This window comes from Ammospiza nelsoni, chromosome 14 (assembly GCF_027579445.1).
Source record: "Ammospiza nelsoni isolate bAmmNel1 chromosome 14, bAmmNel1.pri, whole genome shotgun sequence".
Taxonomy (NCBI): Eukaryota; Metazoa; Chordata; class Aves; order Passeriformes; family Passerellidae; genus Ammospiza; species Ammospiza nelsoni.
This window is the reverse complement of record NC_080646.1, coordinates 13,301,921-13,320,453: the sequence shown is the minus strand read 5'-3', so window position 1 is coordinate 13,320,453 and position 18,533 is coordinate 13,301,921. Positions and strand designations below refer to the sequence as shown.

Sequence of the window (18,533 nt, the reverse complement as noted above, 5' to 3'; positions counted from 1 at the left end):
TTAGCTTTTCACCTCCCAAGCTCCTTTCCAAGGGAGCCAATGTTTTAAACTAGAGATGAGATTCACAGGTTTGTAAGCTTTAAACATTTAATGTTTCAGAATAATGCAGTTCAGTACCTTAGGCTTCTATTTTCATGTTTTGTCCTAAGCAAATTGCAGTGCCATGGCTCGTGAAGGGGTCATGCAGAGTCATGTATTCACTGAAACCAGTCTGAGTGGTAATGTTTTCATATATTCAGCTTTCACAGTGCTCGTCCAAGTAAAAGGTTTTGGATCTTTAAGAAGCATTCAGAGCAGCTACGGTAATTCAGCTTTTTTCACTTACAGATCAGTGTGGTTTTGCTTGCTGATGTTGAACTGCTAGCTTAGGTTCAGACTGTAACCTCTTGAATTTCTACAATTTAGAGCAGAGAAATAAAACCATTAGGTTTTCCAATAGCAGTGATCTGGTCAGTGACAAATACTTATTTGTCCACATTTATGAACTTAATTCTGAGCAATTTTAATTTTTTAATTATTATTATTTTTTGATTATTCATGAGATGCAAAATGGGGAGGGGGTCAGGGAAAATAAAAAACAACCATCCAATCAGAGAAACTCATGTTCTACAGATAAATTTCTGTCTAAAGTCATGTTCTTTGTACTATATCCAGCATGGAGATGCCCTGCTCATTGATGGGAATTTCCTGATACTAGTTGCAGTAGAAAAAGTAAGATTATGTTTTTGTGAATCATCTCATCTGAAGTTGATTTTTTTTTGTAGTCTGTCCAGTTGCTGTAAGTTAAGACAAGTGTTTTTATGACCATTTTGTAATTGTGCTTCCTTTTCGATTTTTTATTTCCTAGAGGTGTGACTGTAGTGTGTCTCAACTGTGATTTCCTGGCTGATGTTTCTGGCTTGGATGACATGGCCACACATCTGAGTGAGAACCAGACTCATACCTGTCAAGTTATTGTAGAGGAAGGTGAGTACAGGTGGTGTCTTTTTATGCAGTGTATAAATACTTCCATGTGGATGTCTCTTGTGTTATCACAGTCCTGTTGTGAGTTGCATTATTTCTGTATGTGCATTTAGCAGTGAGTACTTCTGTATTTCCACATTTTAAAATATTCTTAATTCAATCCTTTGTTTTTGTTTTCAGTTTCCACAGATAATGCAACTGCTGCACAAGTGTCTCAGTAAGTTTTATTTTACTGCTTAATGTTTTGGGGTTTTTTTCTCTATTACTTTAGTGATAGATGGCCAAAATTTACACTTAGAACTTTGGTTTCTTTTGAATTCCATTGAATTTGAAATGTGTGGATGAACACAGACCTTTACTGTACCTAGTGCTTTTTCATCTTACCATGTCCAGAACTACAAGAATGAAGAGATAAAGAAAGTACCTATTGCAGCTAAAATAAAATCAGTTTGAAGAAAGATAAATAATTGTTGCAATGTTGGAACTTCTCAATTCTAACCTGTCTATATACAATGAGATTGTTACTTCTACTTAATACTAGCTTTATCAAATTAGTGGTTTATGTTCTTCATGTAATATGAATATGAATACAAAAAGGAATGTCCTTGACTGAAGTAGGACAAATTCAGTTTTAATATTTAAAAATACTTAGGAATTATTTTAAAAAATATGTTATTGATATGACAAAGGCATATGGTTTTGTATTAGCTTTTTTATTCTGACTTTCAAAGGGGAATTAGTATGTATTAATCAGGGTTTTTAAAGGATTTGAAGAAGAACCTGCAGTATTGTGGAGATTGTGTTTCAGATTGTGTTAGTTTGGGGTTTTTAAAACCTTAGAACAATCAGACATGCCAAGCTCTCCCTGATCATTCCTGGAACAGCCTCTGAGGCTTTATAGTGTAGTTTGTGCCTTAATTCAAGGTTTAGAGGTATGTCAGTTAAATCAAACATTTGTGTTCATACCATTTTCAGAATACAGAATGAAAAATGTCAGTCAGACTGCAAAGAAATATTTTAAAAGATATAACAAAATATAACCTGATAACCCATCTAGCCTGTAGTAGGATTCTAACAGGAGTTTAGATGGTCTCATGCATGGTGAGAACTCTTCCAACAGGGTGGTAAGTTCTTAGGCCTCTAAGCATAAATCAGCTTTCAATGAGTTTTGGAGATTTCCCAAATAGATTATTTAATATTTATTAAGTATTTTCTTTCTTAGTTGCCATAAAGTGGTTAGTAAGAAGAGGTTCTCTAGTAGTTCAGCTTTCAGTGAAACTCAGAGAATAACAAAATAAAGTGTTGAGCTGTGATACTTGTGGAAATGTTAGCTTTTGTGTTTGGAGCTGGCATTAGGTGTTGGGAATTAATGCCTGCTGAAGTGTATGGAAGGAAAGGTTATAGATACACTGATACACTAATGCAGCTGTGGCAGGCTGTCCTCAGTACTGCAAAAGGACCTTGCTGTTCTGAATACATGACAGAGACATATGGAAATATATAAGAATGTTGGCTGTGTGGATATATGTACCTGTTGCTCAGAAGCAGATGGATGAGCACTGAAAAGGTTTGAAGTAAAGTCAAGAATATATGCAAGTTTGTTTCTGCAAGATGTTAAAGTAGCACAGATGCAGATAGCCATTATTATTGAGAGTTCTGATGCCAACATAAAATTAGTTACTGATACCACAAGAAGTGATAGAAAATCAGTGATGGTGCATTTTGAAACTGTCAGGCTCATAGGCATCATTATTTTCAATCAATCTTGTCCTGTTCCATATGCTAGTCCTCTCACACTTAGGACAAGAATATATCATTGCTGAACTGAAGAGTATATCTCTGTAGCAGATATTTTAATTCATAATTTGCTGTACAGAGTACAAAAAAAATTCATCTTTTTGTGGGCTGGTTCTTAGTGGTACTCTTTGGTTGCTTTGGAAGGAGGAACTTGCTGACAATATTCATAACTTCTGCTGTATAGTTTCTCAATGATCTTTGAATGCTTCTTCTAATTCTTTGATCTATAATTCAATGGCTCGTTTATGGGACTCTTCAGAATCACTTCATCATTGGAAACTGACTCAGTAACGATCTTGAACACTTTTGGATCTTCTCTTGCATCTCTCACATGGTGTCTTTGGGTGTCTTATTATATATTGGATTGTCTGTATGTATTTTAAACTCATCTTTATTGCTAATGATCAGACATGTTCCATGAACTCTGTGTACAGTTACAGAGCCTGTCTTTGGACCAGAATCCTGCCATTAGTAATACAGATAACCCAGCTGGGGATGTTCCAGCAGAATTTGTTTTTTAAATTTTTACTCCACATAAGTCTCCTTGTTTATTTGGTGATTCACCTGGTGCTGAGGAAGTAAGATTTAATAACTATGCAAGTACTCTTCTGATTGCTCAACTCTCTGCTTTGCACAACCATTAACATATTTTTAAATGAACTGACAGCAGACATTTTTGTTGCAGGGCAGTTGAAAGTGAGCAGGTATCCTATACTGCCTTGGCTCACTGATACATCATTGTGGACCAGAAAATTGAACCCAGTCCAGCTTGGGATTATTTTGGTATGTAAGCAAACAAGGATCTGACCAGACCTTTTCCTTTTTCTTCATGCATTGAAGCTGTGGTATTCTCTTCTTGCATCTTTTAGACAGTGGGTCTGGTCTTTTCTCCAAATATTGCAGTCAAAGGCCCTTTTTGATAATGTTCTCTACTTTACAGCATTGATTGGCAGCTTTTTGGGGGCTGTAGGCTGTTGAAGAGAGGCTTACCAGGAGTGTCACTTACATGATGCCATGTTCCTTTGCTGCTCATGTGCAGCATTTCTTCCCTGCTCCAGTCTATCAGTATCATCCCAAGCTAGAGTAGTGAGTAAATGCTGATGCATATGGGCTGACATCAAAGCCCATTTTGTTCTGAACTTGATCCTACCTTCTGAAACTAAAAGCCTTTGTTGTTTTTTGGGTGTTCACTAAAGCATACAAGTCCTGATCAAGTTAATATTCAAGTAAGTTACATTTTTTTTCAGCCAGTAACTTTGTGATATATAGTGGCAAAATATGCTTTCCATGTCTTCTGTTGCATGTAACTACATAAACTGAGTCTTGACCAAAGGAATTTACTAGCTGCTTTGCTCTCTGGTAGCTAAGCTTCTTTTTGCTCCAAAATACTGTGAGAGGAGGAAAGCATGTAATGGAAGTACACACATTATTGAGCCTTGATTCTGAGGGTGGAGCAGCTGCAGTTCCAGTTGATTTCACACCTTGTTCTTTTGGGATCATCTCTCATTTTCAAGGATGCTCTACTCAAGCTGCTGGGACATTTGCTGCTTTTGATTTTACTGCTTCTGATTTCATCTTCAGTTCTAGATTATCTATGGCAAGTTTATCCATCAGGATATTCGATGAGCTTTGCTTTTGCAATGGTGAACTTGTAAAATTCCTCCAAACTCAGCCTCCTGTGTACAGTGGATATGTTTTGAATCTCATTTCCTAGCCTGAGAACAGCATAATAGATAAAGCTGACCTCACTTAAGGATCAGTCACTGAAACAGCTTCCTAGTTGTAAGAGTTTGGTGTTGGTGAATGCAAGCTGTTCTTGATTTGCAGCACTTCGTTTTCCTGAATAATCAAATTCTTTGAGATTAATTCATTTTGACCAGTTTTTTTGTCCTCTTGACTTCTAGTACTCAATCACAGGTCTGGTGATAGTGAGCTCCTGCAGCTGTTTAGTATTGCTAATAATGGCAAGGATCCTGTCATCCATGGTCTCTTCCACGTATTTTGTGACTGAGCATTTGCACACTTATTCAGTACTCTAAAGTCTTGCTCTTTTTGCAACGTTTTTCCTTCTGACAGAAGCTGTGTTCCATCTTGAATGCTGCTGTTCAGCTTCAAGCATCACTTACCAACTACGGGTTTTTCTTGCAGGACTTAATTCTGTTTTGACACAGCAGCATTCAAAAAAGCATAGTGGGTTTGTGTTTTCATTGTGAGCATGCTGTTCATTTCAGAGGAAGCTGAATTCGTATTTCACTTTCATTCAGGTTTCTGACAACAAGAAGAATGGAATGTGATTGTAGGGCTTTGTGGCTTTCAGAAACATTCTCTAAGAATTTCCCAGAGGTGACACTAGATAGACACTTGGATTTGAAGTTATGTGAATTCTACATCTTTAAATGCTTATTTGGAATATTGTCCTTCAGTTCTTTTGCAGATTTGCTACAGAAATTTTAAGTTTCAAACTTGCATTTTAAACACTTCTTAGGGTACTTACGGATATGAGAGATTTGTGGCAATGGTTCATGTAGAATCAATTGGCCTTGTGACAGCCTGTTTCCATTTGTGTGAGGATCTTAGAAAAGTTACTCATGTTGAAAACTCATAAAAGCAGTTCTAAATCATTAAAAGAAACCTGCCTTAGTATTAAATCTCTTTTATGATCTCAACAATTTACATTAATAATGCAACATATTGGACCATATCTGCCAGGGCAGAGCATGAATATGCATGATATATCCAGTTTAGCTTATGGTCAAAGAATTAAGATTTCATTTGTATGTAGCTTAACCTGTCTTTTTTATTTTTAGGACATTGAGTATCACTGCTTGACTAGCCCGTTATGTTTTATCTTTGTTTGAAAAGTCATACAAAGTAAATGTTCATTTCTGATATTCTGTTAAATGTGGCTGTGCAGCAATTTAATTTACATCTGTCAAAAGAGGGAATTTTTGCAAGAAGGTGGGATTAATCAAAAAAAAAGCCAACACCTAAAAATTCCAAACCAAATGACCTTTCCATTCTTTTGGGTCTAAATAAATTTAAATTTTTTAATGCTGTGTATGATTCAGTTGAGTGTCTGGAAGATAGCTTACCACTTACAGTTGATTTCTAGAAATTCTTGAAGCTACAGTCATCCCAGAAAAAGTTACTTTTGGTTAGGTGTGGACAGAAGAGAAATGCTTGGCAAAAGATTCCAGCTGAGTTTGTTCTACTTACCCAGTGAGCCTTTGATTATAAGAAAATATCAGATTGCTGTGAAGAGGGTGGCTCATGATTTGAGCTTTGTGTGTGTGTGCAAATAGATACAATTTATTGTGTGAGAGCAGGACAAGCAATGAGACTGAATTTCAGAAATGAGAATACTCCCATTTGTGATTGTTTATGCTACAGCTTAAGATGCTGGTTAGCTCCTAGAACATTAATGTTAGAAAGTATCCATGGTGTGCTGATACTATGTGCTTAAATTCTTTAAAAGGTCTGGGGTTAGGCTGCGTTTTTGGATTTAGGAAAATACATGTGGTTGATCAATCTAATATTAGTATACAGGTTTCATAAAATTTTAGTGGTGAAGCTGTTTTTTATGTCAAATACTTTGGACCCTGTAGACAACCATTAAGACTCGCTGAGGTTGTGAATAATTTAATTTATGATTAATAACATTATCTAAATATAATAGAGGCAGCACCATACTTCAGCAGATTAAATTTGCCTTTAATGCAACATCAACAAAGAAGATTTAGGCATAAGCAGTTTTGAGGGGTTTGTTTGCTTTTTCTTTTTTTCTGTAAGAACCTTTGAAAGGTTAGATTTTGTTAGAACTGATGACTTAACAAGTTTGTAGGAGATACTTCTTGCTATCTCTGCGATAACATTTTCTTACAGAAACACAGAAAATCAATTTTGGTGATGTTGTGATAAGCTGTTTAATTAATGTGCTTTTCAAAGTCAATAAATTTAAATAATTTATAGCTCATCTAATGTATGGACTGTGCCTGTAAAGGTATTTTGCAGGAAGCATCCCCTACATGTAGTAGTTGGAGGTCAGCTGCAACATTTCACAGTTCTCCTAAAGTCAACTACTGCTCTGTTCTGGGTGTTTGGGTTATGGTAGACAAATGAAAGAAAACTGAGCTTATATTGGGGAATGTTTTTGTCAGGTAGCTTTATAGACCTAATTTAGCATTTCAGATCTTAAAATACTTCAGTCATGGTTTAAAAGACCTTTCTGGTGTGGAGATCATTCCTCAGGTAGAATTAGAATAAAAGTAATGCTCACTATCTTCAGACTGTTGGTTCCTGGTTTTCCTGAGGCAAGATAACTGGAAGGGCTTACATGAAACAAGTTGATCTTATAATTTCTGTACACCCAGTAAAACACTTCAGAATTCTGAAGTGAAGTATGTTTAAGCTCAGCATAAGTATTAACTTTAAAAGTCAGTTTCAGATTTCCACATTGCTTTCTTACTGTATCTTCATCCTTATCTCTATTTCAACCATACAGTATTTTAAAACATTCAATCTTAATTCATGATCCACACCAAAATCTCCATTAGAGTGAAAGAAGCTAAGCTGGGAGTAATGTCTTGTCTTTCCTACACATAGTCTAAGAGTATCTCTGACCTTTATAACTAGTGTGAAGATCCAAGACTATTGTTTTTTAATTATACATAAATTACTGGTCATGGTGTTCAGAGGATCTGCATATAAAAATCCAGCTTTGTGTGTTTTACTGCTGAAAGCTGGGCTGTGTCAGAGGCACACACAGCTTCAGTGGAGCAGCCACAGCAGGGATGTGCAGTTTGTAATTTATAGTCAGTTTGTGGTTTATAATCAGTTTGTAATTTATAGTCAGTCCCTTTGGCTGACTCTTGAATGCCAGCCTCCAGTGAAGGAATGCTTTGCTTTTCTTATGTATCTTCACATTCAGGGAATCTGGAAATTGGTCACTGAGAGATCTGGTTTAATATTGACTCTGAACTGTAATTTTTGGGGGCCTCTCAGAATCTAAGAGATCTCACAGTACATATTCTTAGTGGGTTTTTTTCAGAAATATCATCTTTGAATTCTGATTTTACAGATTTTTTTTCAGAAGTTGTCTTTTTGTTGCCCTTCAGAAAGGGCACTCTTGTTACGGAAATCCCAGATGGTAAGAGAGTGAGAGAAGTCCTCAAACCTAGGAAAGATTTGTCTTGTAGCACTGCTTGCCAGCTTTCCAAAATACCAAGAGTTTGGTGACTTTCTTTAACAGAAGCAATGATTTTGTAGAAATGAGAAGACCTCTCATTTTCATTCAGAAGTGTTATGAATGATTCTCTTACACAAACACACCTTTTCCATAGATTCCATTACCACTTCAGATGTGTTTTCTCTTAGTTTTTCTTGTTTATCTCGTATTGTTTTTCAGCATTATAGAAGATGGCTCTCAAATTTGTTTTTTTTTTTTTTTTTCTCCATAGAATAGTGTTCCCTAATACTGGGTTTTATTTAAAAAGTAAAACAAAAAATGCAACATCCTCTGTCTAAACCCCCAAATAAAAACATTACAAAACCCAAACCCCACACTGTAGCCCTTACATTTGGAAAAGATGGAGAACACAGAACAGCAAAAGCTGCCTTGATGTTAGCTGACATTTTTGTTCTGGAATTGAGTCTTGAGTTCTCCTTCCAATATTGCTTTTTTTGCCCTTTTCTTTCTAGATGTTTGAGAGAGAAGAACTTGTATAGATAAATTCTGTAGTTGAGAAAGTCATCTACTCTTTAGCTACTCCACTAAATGAGAAAAAACCCCAAACCCTAACATTTCTGTTTGACAAAAGTAGCAAATACAGGATGTAATTTGGTAAAGAGTTTGGCCTCTCTCTTGAGTCCATTCCTTACAAGAAATGCAAAGTCAGTGTAACAGGATGAAAAGATTCCTATGAATACCCCAGTGACCACCAAAATTTCACCATTCAAGGGTGTCCCAACAGTCTCTTATTCCTGCTCAAATTATCCCTCTGACCTAGAGTAGAAGGAGGAAATGGAATATTCTTGGATTAGTTTATTTAAATAACAGTAAAACTTGAAAACAGATTTCTGAATGGTTGTAGCTCCTTTTCCAGAACAGCCATTTTCTGTAGAACTCAATGTCACCTTATAATTGAATCACTGGAATTGTTTTAAAATCATTTAAATTAAATTCACAGGAGAAGTAGAATATGTGTAGGTTTTCAGCTTGAAAATATATGAAAAAACATAGTAGCAAAGAATTGGTTATTCTTTTTAAGAGTTCTGAACTGTGTGTTGCTTACAGAATTTGAGTGACTTGAGCCAAAAAATGTTTAAAACCACTTGAAGTAAAATAAAAATGCATTTTGAATAATGAGCTAAGTGGTGATATTGTGTTTCTCACAGCTTTTGTCTGCATGTTACTGTTGAGATTGTTACTTTCAATTTAAATTTTAAAAGGTCATTTGGGACAATTAGCTTAATTTCACTTTGTATATAGAATTTATTTCTGAAATCAGACAGTTCCTGTTCTTCCAGCTTTTCCTTTCCTCTCCCTTACACTTTCTTTTGTCACCGTCATCATTTTAGGTAATTTAATCTGCTTATCATTCTGAAAAACTTTGGATTGATTAAGAATTATTCCACTTTTACCAGATTTAAACTTTACAGAACAAATTGAACTTCTCTGTGTTTCCTCTTTATAAACACACAGTTTTACTCTGAAAGGTGACTGAAAATGCTGCTTCACAGATTTACTCTTTCAGTGAATGCAGGTTGTGATTGCTCAAATAAATGTTTAATTTATTAATTTAGATTTCCAGCTGTTAGCTTGATTCTCATGAGTACTGCAGAGTCAGTTGGTGGTATAAAGGTATAAAGCAATTTTATCTGCATCTGTATCAAAGAGGCTGTGCAGGTAGAGGAGCTGCAGGTGTTATTTTGGGAAATTCCATGTGTCACACAAAGGCAGCCTTCCTTTCTGGAGCTGAAATGCAAGAACTAGAGTATTAATTGACTGCTAAATACAGAGCTGAGATTGTAAATAGATGAGAAAAATGCAGCTATTAGTTAAATTCTGCCTTTGTTCCTTTGAATCCTCTTGAAAATCCCAAAGAGGAAATCTTTAATACCCCTCCGAGTGTCACTTTGCAGAGAATAGCCAAGCTTTGCTTTTTTTCATTTATAACCTAAAATTATAGAAATCTTGTCTAAAAATAATTTGGTTTGATTTTTTTCAGCAAACAAGAGCACGACTCTTCAGATGAAACAAAAGAATGCAGTAGAAATCAAACTAAAAAAGTTGCATCCTTTGAAAAGAGGGAAGACTCATCACTGTCAAATCCAGAAAATGTCCGTCGTTTGGAACTCCCTGGCAACTGCTCGAAGAATTCTTTGCATGAGAAAAGAGCATACTGTGATTCAGCTAATAGCAAACAGTTAGTAGATGAGAAACAAAAATGTATTCATGATGAAAGTGAGATGAAAACGTGCCAAAGTTCAGCTGACATCCTGAATGAGCAGACAAAAGCGTGTGGCTGGGATGGAACTGCGCTTTCAGCCAAGAACGTGAGAGACTTAAAGCTGACCCTGGGGGAAGATGTCAGCTTTGAGCAGTTCCTGAGAAAGAGGGATGAGCCTGAATCTGTGAGTTCAGACATCAGTGAACAAGGCAGTATTCATTTGGAGCCTTTAACTCCATCAGAAGTACTAGAGCACGAAGCTACTGAAATTCTCCAAAAAGGTAATGTCGCACCTTCGTCAAAGAAGGCTGGACAGCTCACTGAACAAACAGATGAGACTTCTAGAGAAAGCAATCCCAGCAGAATGGAAACAACTGCAAACAAGACAGATGAGAATGAAGCAAGCTGAAATTGTGTTCATTTTATTGTTTGTTTTAAACTATGCTAAGAACACCATGGACCATTCCTGGTGAGTGTGCTCACGGATGCTAAAGACTAAAAATTTTGAAAGGGAGGAGAAGAGAAAGGGACACCAAAGGGAAGTTTGCATATGGAGTAGCATGTATGTGTATGTATGACTGAATTCATTAAGCTTCAAAAAGGTAACACATTAAAATATATCTTCCTGTCTCTTGGATGTGATATATTATTAGATTGATACTTGAAAAGAGGTATAAATTCTAATTTTTTTATAGTTAACTAGCCCAGGATAAGGTGATTTGTTCGCCCAGAAAGTATTTTTCTAAATTCTTTAATGTGAATATCATTGAACAGGGGATTGAGTAGGAATTTCCTTCTGATGCTGACATGGAGCACACTTATAATGGAGGTTATTGGTCTGCTGATAGTTTAGGTAAATATAAACATTGGAACTTGGTGTCACATTCCTGTCTGTAAAAGCATGTAAACAGAAGTATATGAATTTGTGCACCTCTGTACAGGTGTAATCCTGCCAGGCTGTAAACTTACCTTAATAAACTTTCAGTGAAAGTGAAATTATTACAATAAAAAATATATTTGTGGAGTTTTCACTGTGCAGGCTGTGCAGAACTACCAAACATAGCAGTATGAAGTAGGACACAATGCTGAAAGTACTGTAGCTCTTAGGCTTTTACCATTGGGTTAATTCCTCTTAGGTGTAGACCTGTAGGAATGATCTGTAAGTCACACCAAAGTATGGTTTGATGTAATAATGGTTTTAAGCAAAAATAATGAAAACTCCCAACTGGAAACACCACCTGGCATGCATTTTGCCATTTTGCAGCTGCTACTGGCTAACTTAAAAATAGGACACAAGGGCATATAAAGTAGTATTGTACAGTTCAATTTCAGGACTTTTTGTAGTCTAAGTTATGTACTGAAAAATGGCTGCTGGTTTTAGTTTGGTTTTTTGGTTTTGGGGTTTTTTTTTGTCTTCTAGTTAGCTAGATTTAGGAATGCATATGGTAACAGTAGCTTGCTCCTTTGATTTCATTGCTCCATTTGAAACATTCAGAATGTGCTTTTGACTTACAGTTTTGTTTTTAATGAATGTTAAATGTTTTGAACAGCTGTTAAAGTACTGCTGTAAATTATTACTTTTTGAGTAAATATTTGCAACAAAAAATTGTCTTTGTGTATAATTTTATGCTCAACTTGAAACTTTGGGCATAGCCTTCTCCTATTTTTGAAAAAGATTTAGTGACAGTTCCCAAAAAAGTAAGTAATTCATTATTGTGAATTTTAGACCTATGTTTCACTGGGGATTTTTGTTGGGCTTTGGTTGGTTTGTTTGTTTTATTTTAGAATTAAATGAGCAAGTGCCTATGCATAAACGTTTTTTGTACCTGTGTATTGTGATATGGTGTGCTAACCTTTCCAGACTCTACAGATTTTTTTCTGGCCCATCAGCCTGCAACTGAAGTTTCCTCTGTCCCCTTAAGGTCACTGGGCTCAGCTGCTAAGTGAGTCTAACAGTACTGAAATCTAGAGACCATCCAGCTTACTATTGGAACCTCTAAATAAAACAGATCTCAACAGCCTCAAAGGTTCCTTCAAGCTCTAAAGAGATGTAGAATTTAAACTTTAGACTGCATCTTCGTTGTCACCCATGCACGTGTAGAAGATTTTTAAAAAAGAAAATGGACCAGTTTATGTACTCACAGCTCTGAGATTTTCCTCTTGGAGAACTTCAAAACCACAATACATGAAAAAGCTGAGAAGAATAAGTTCCATTATTCCTTTGTTCTTTAAAAGTTTTAGTGAAACCATTAAATAGTGCTTTGGGTAACCAGTCTGATGTCTTCATGCTTTTACACATGCAAGGTTACTCAATGTGATGCTTTATTTTATGCAGTTTAAAGCAGATCATCAACTACAAAACTGGATGTGTATGTTACCAAGGGAGTGCTGAATGCATCTGTGTTGGAACCCAGGGAAATCTGTAGTGTTTTTAATCTGCTTGGTGATCTTCCACGTAAATTACATATTTTGAAAAATGCTCTGATATGTGGTGTTAGAAAAGATAAAAGTTCAACTGGAACCAGTTGTGATACTTGAAATTTCCATGTGTCTTTTATAATGCATTTAAACTTGTAAAACATGACCATTTTAATAAGAATTTGGAAGGATTTGGCCACATAGTGTTGAGAAAAGGTGGTAAACAGAACTCAAAAGCCTGCATATTGGGCAGAATTATATCCATGGTAGCTACTTATTATGTAAAATGTTGTTTGTTTCCAACCATGTTGACAATGCTTGAATATGCAAAAAGTAACATTAGGTAAAAACCACTCAAATATATTATGATCCTTCTGAAAGAAGAGGTGGAAGAACTTGATTGTTCTAGCAAAAGCATCAGATACCTTTTATATGGAGGGAAGGAGTATCATGAAAATACTGGTGTGGTGTTATTATGAAGATAGAAAACTAAAACTTGTCACTATTTTTCCTGTATGGAGTAAAAGATTTGCTCATAAATACTGTAGGAAACTGCACAAGTACAAAGATAAATTTCTGTAATGTTATTTGGGAGGTTTCCCAAGGAAGAGAGAAGTTGACTTGGTACTTTTGGCAGAAGCTGCTGTAGAGGATCAAGTTTCATTAATGCATTTTCAGTTAATTGAACATAACTGCACATGATTGAATTTGTTGTTTCTGAGTCATTTAAAAGTTGTTTTTTCCATCTAGCCATCAGTAGTTCTTACAGAGTGTCACCTCCCTTTTTGTCCTGGAGAAGACATTTCACATCCAGTTTTCATTGCCTTACCTAAAAACAGTCACTTAATTCTTGGTGTCCATAGTAGAATCACCCTTTCCCCTCCTCTCAAGAACTTCATCATATTTGCTTCAAAATCACTGCTGCTTGTTTATGTAGTGCTTGTTTTTAAGGAATCCGTGTCCCATGTGTATGCTTTCTACATTATTGACATTTCCTAGAAAACTGCAGTCATCATGATGATCAGTGAACATTCAGTCACTTGGATGTTCCTCAAGTGCAACCAGTGTCTGTTTGTCTTGTGCAGTTTGGGAGAGAAGCTTTGGTTCACCTGTGATTTAAATTTTCTAAATGGAATGGCTGAATAAATGCAAGGAAAAAAAAAATCCAATTGTAGCACACACTGAATTCTAAGTATTGTGTGATGTAATTTAAAAAGGGAAATTTTTATAACAAAACTTTGTCTACTTTTCCTTGGGCAGTGAGAGAAAAGAACCTTGGGCGATACGTGTTAAATCTCATTTCTGTCATGCTCCTTCTAGAAGGAATCAGAAACTAAATGTCGGGGTAAAGAATCTTGAGTAATGCTTGTATTCTGCAGCACCTTGAAAGATCTTAAAGCTTTTCTGCAGGCATTAAGCATTGTTATTTATATGCTGGCATGCAGAAAAGTAATTTTTTTTAATACAGTCAGATACACAAATATTCCACTAAAGACTGTGACCATAAGCTATCACAACAGAATTTTGTTACAGACCACTCAGATTTTTTTGTGGTGGACAAATTTATACTTAATTTTAAATTTAATTTAATAATACTTTATTTTCTTTAGTGTTGGTTTTTGCAGCTTGTGAACTTAGTTTATCTAGTTGTATCCTGTATATTTTGATGTATGCTTCATATGCCCTTAATAAAAGAAAAAGGTAAGTATGTTTTATGATTACATTGAATATTTTTGCTTTGAAGGAAATATTTATTCCAGTTTTAATGTAATTAAAAAGGACAGTTCTCAGTCCTTCAATGAAGGGTGGCATGTTATCTCTTTTGAACATTGTTCTTATGCAGGATTTCGACTCTAATCTTCCCAATTCTGTACTAAAAGGGAAAGTATATTGACTGGTATTTCATATTAGTTTGCAAGTTTACAGACACTCTGCAGAGTTCCTTTGAGTTTTGGAACAGTATTATAGCTGTAAGACAGCTAATTAAAATTTTGTACTCAGTCATTTCATTGACCCAAATTAACCTTGTAAAGTTGGTATTTCCATTTTGTACCAGATTAAAGAAAACAAAAAAGTGGAAAATGTTTATCTATGAAACACTTTGAGGGAGGTGAATGTAGTTGTGCCTTCAAGGTGCTATAAAGCTAATGAGTTCGTTGACATAAAAATGTGCTGGATTTGTTGAGGGACTCTTTCCTCTTGAAACCATTATATCAGAGAGGCTGAGTTTTTTCTGACAACCAGAAAGATAACTGTGATGTTATACCTGTATCTGCATTTATGTTTGGACAAATTTATCTTTATATTAAGGAAACTGACTCCTCAAAATACACATGTGGCCTGTAATCAGGCCAAAATAAGATTAAATCCATGATCAAAACAAGTAGCTTTTTAGCAAGCAATTCTCCATGTTTAAGCAGCATTACTAGGTTGCTTATGCTATGAATCTAATGTAAATAAACTGCATTTCATACTTTAGTTCACTAATGTCTCAGTGTTAGGCATTTGTGTTCTCCAAAATTTTTTGTGAATAAACTGGTTTCTTTAAGAAGGAAGTTGTCTCCTACTAACAGTGTGGTAGCCTTGAAAATGTAAGCTTCATATGTTTTGCTCATAAATAGTGTATTTAAGAATTAGTCCTTTTGATTAAAGGAAAATCACCTGCAGGTCTGTTCCAGTGTTCCAGGTCTGAAATCCAGTGTATTTGTTAGATATCATTTAAGTGGGACAGACTAGAGGCAGTCAGAATGAATCCCAGTGCTGTGAGTAATTATGAGCAATTCTGCCTTAAAGGAAAACTTCAGAAACACAGAACTTGCTAGAGAAATGGTGGCAGTGTAGGAAAGTGAAGCCTTAGCTACTATGGACTGTTCCTTCATTCCTTTGTGTACACACACAGAGTTATGTGCAATTATAATGACAACATAACTTGATTTTTATTTTCCCTGATGTATCTGAACGGAGTAATAAAACACAAAGAGGATCTTGTTTTTATCATGTTTAAAATGAGAGTTCAGCAGCACTCCTTAGGCTGTTTTGAGCATAAAGTTGTCTAAACAGTTTGTTCTAAAATTGCCATTATATTTGAATTAGAGCATTTTACTAATCCAAGCACACTTCTTGACTAGGTGAGCTACTCAGCTATATTGGAAACTTTTAACATATTGTTGCCTCTTAATTGCTATTCATATTTTGACAGTAATAATAATATCTGTGGTCCTCTCACATAATTTGTGATTTATATTAATGTATTCTTTATTGAATGTGTTTACACAGTCCTTACAAATTTGTTAGTTCTTTCCATCAAAAAATTGTTTGTATTGTTTGAGAGAGCTTACAATCTACTTGCACTGTTACGAGAATTTCTTGGTCACATCTCTTTTCTATGTATGTTGACCTGCAAAACTACAGGGAACAAGGAGTGGGAGCTATGGAAAAAATGTTTAGAAGGTTAGTCTTTTGCTTATCCTTAATTAGAGTGGGTAAAATATATCCACTCTGAACTGACCCCTGCCATAATAGCTGTATTCTCTTCTTTATAGGTGATGCTAAAGGTGATAGGAATTCTGAACAGAATCTCCAGAGAAAACACAAAGCAGCAAACAAAGAGTGTTATTGGATTACCAAGATGCCTCATTACAATAAAAGATCAATAAGAAGCAGCCGAAAATGGGAACTTTACTGTGAGTGGAGTATAGAACATGTACAAGCAAAATGCTTCTACTTTGGCTCTTTTATTTAATAAGAGTTTGGTTAATGAGAGTAGACATCTCTATTAAGAAACATGAAATTCTGTGCAGCATCAGACAAAACCAGTCACTTCACAGAACAAAGATTTGACCTAGCTCTAAACTGATATTCTTGAGTTTAATGTACACCAATTAGTTAAAGATCAATAATTGACGAAGTTCACTTGGTCCAAACATAGTTCCTGTCCCTCAAGTGTAATATACGTCATTGCAATGTATGTGGTTATGGGGAGGTGAAAAGCACTTTCTGCACCTCACTTGTATTAGCCACTAGGTCTTTTTATTTCCATTTACCCTGCTGATCATGCAGAGAAGGAAATGTTAATGCTTGCTGGAATTCCAGAGAAAACCCAACAAATATTTGGGTATAAAAGTAAAAAAATTGACTTCCCCACTGTGCCAGCAGGCAAAATGCTGTGATTGTAGAGGTCATGTCATAGAACCATTGATCAGGCTCTTGCACATAGTGTCCAGTGGAGCTCTAGAGGAGGTTACTGAAGCTGAAAACAGCTGAAAAAAAAGCAGATTCATCTGTTTAGGTTTCACAAGAGTGCCCTTTAAAATTCCAGTGGGTTCTGCATCAGATGCTTGTATTTTTGTTATTCCCATTGTCAGCAAGTTCTGTGTTGCAAATTATGCATGACTAGAAAAGTCAAAAGGTAAAAATTGATCAGAAAAAAGTTCACAGAAGAATTCTTTTGTTCCACACACAGTTGTGTGACTAAACTGGACTGCCTAGGACCATGCATGTAGAAAGGCTCTCCGTGCAGGTGCTGAGGTGGAGCAAAGGCAGGAGCAGCCCTTGTGCTGCCTGGGAAGGGCTCTGCCTGCAGCTGCTGGGCAGGTGAGGCAGACAAGCCATGGCTCTGTGTGTGTACAGGAATGGCTGCAGGAGCTGCCTGTGGAACCACAGCTTGGTGGTATTTTCATCTTTCATGGACTGTGTGTGGTGGGTAAAGGAATTGCAGGGTTACCCAGTGACAGTTGTGAAATGGAGACATACTTAACTAGACATGAGAGATCAGAACTGCAGTCCCTACAGGCAATCCAGACAATGACTTCTCCTATTACTACAGAAACAAGAGGCTTGTTTAGGCATTTTTTGTTGCTTTTGTTTTGTGCTTGTTGTTTTTTTTAACAATACAATATAATTTTCAAATTATGAGTGAATATTTGGGTGAAACTGGGAGCTTCAACAAATTCAGTAATGAGCTAAGACAGCTTGGTTTGCAGTAGCTGTAGTGGTGATGGAGTCTGTAACCATTACAAGAGGATATTAGTGAAACTGAAAATAGGAGTAATTGGACCATGTTCAGATGTTAAAAATCTATTTGCAACAGGGCAAAGAAAGCAACTGTAAGATATTTTGGTCTTCCTAAAATGGAATTTGAGTGTCTTCTTGTCAATGAAACATGATAAGTTTATTAAATATATTCTAGAATGTATGAGAAAGTTGGTTTTATCTGCTACAGTTTTTCTCCTTAATTTGAGCTGTATGTATGCTACTGCAGCTTCAGAACATCTGGGTACAGTGATTTTTTTCTTTTCTGCACCTGCAAGTGTAAGTACACACATAAACAAAAAAGAAATTAAATCTTTCACAAAGCCAAAGAGAAAGAAAAAACCCAACCAGGCATGAAGCTCAGGGGAGCAGTATGACAAGTGCTGAGCTGTAAACAAGCTTGAGAGGGATTTAATTCTTATGACAAGCGCCAGTGGTAGCATCTCACATGGACTCAGCATATGCACACATTTCAGAGGAGGAATCACAGAGGACTTAATGCAAATATAAAAAAGCTCAGAGCACATCAGCCTATGCTGTTCTAAAAATATCCTCAAAAATCAGGATGAGCAAGGGTTGTAATTATCTTGATTTTTCAGATTTTTGCCACTTGTCGGAGGTTTTGTGGTTTATGCTCACACTATAATTACACTTTATAACATGCAAACTACAAACCCTTTAGGATAGGGATTGGTTCATATATTTGTGGGGCAAGTACAGCAAGTACACCTCATTGGGTGGTATTTTCAGGGTGATAGTACAATACAGCCACTGAGTAATAGCTGCTGTTCTAAGTTTTAAAAAAGCTTATTTTAGGTTATAAGATTTTTGTTGTTTGTTAAGGAAAGAGAAATAAGATGTAATTTGGTATCCACA

The 18,533-nt window shown here is 35.9% G+C and overlaps 1 protein-coding gene across 10 annotated transcripts in view; it reads left to right on the top strand.

Moving 5' to 3' along the window:
• Positions 1-12,231, top strand: part of ZNF280D (zinc finger protein 280D) — a 38,452-nt gene extending 26,221 nt beyond the window's left edge. For 3 of the 10 annotated variants that reach the window (XM_059482290.1, XM_059482292.1, XM_059482291.1), the window contains 4 exons: positions 240-302; positions 848-966; positions 1,144-1,180; positions 9,987-12,231. In XM_059482290.1, coding sequence (XP_059338273.1) covers positions 240-302; positions 848-966; positions 1,144-1,180; positions 9,987-10,617 — 850 coding nt within the window. In that variant the 3' untranslated portion in view covers positions 10,618-12,231. Of the gene's footprint in view, positions 1-239; positions 303-847; positions 967-1,143; positions 1,181-3,445; positions 3,544-9,986 lie in introns of all 10 variants that reach the window. The other 7 variants (XM_059482295.1, XM_059482296.1, XR_009419429.1 and 4 more) reach the window with 6 other exon arrangements.
• Positions 12,232-18,533: the final 6,302 nt, after the last annotated feature.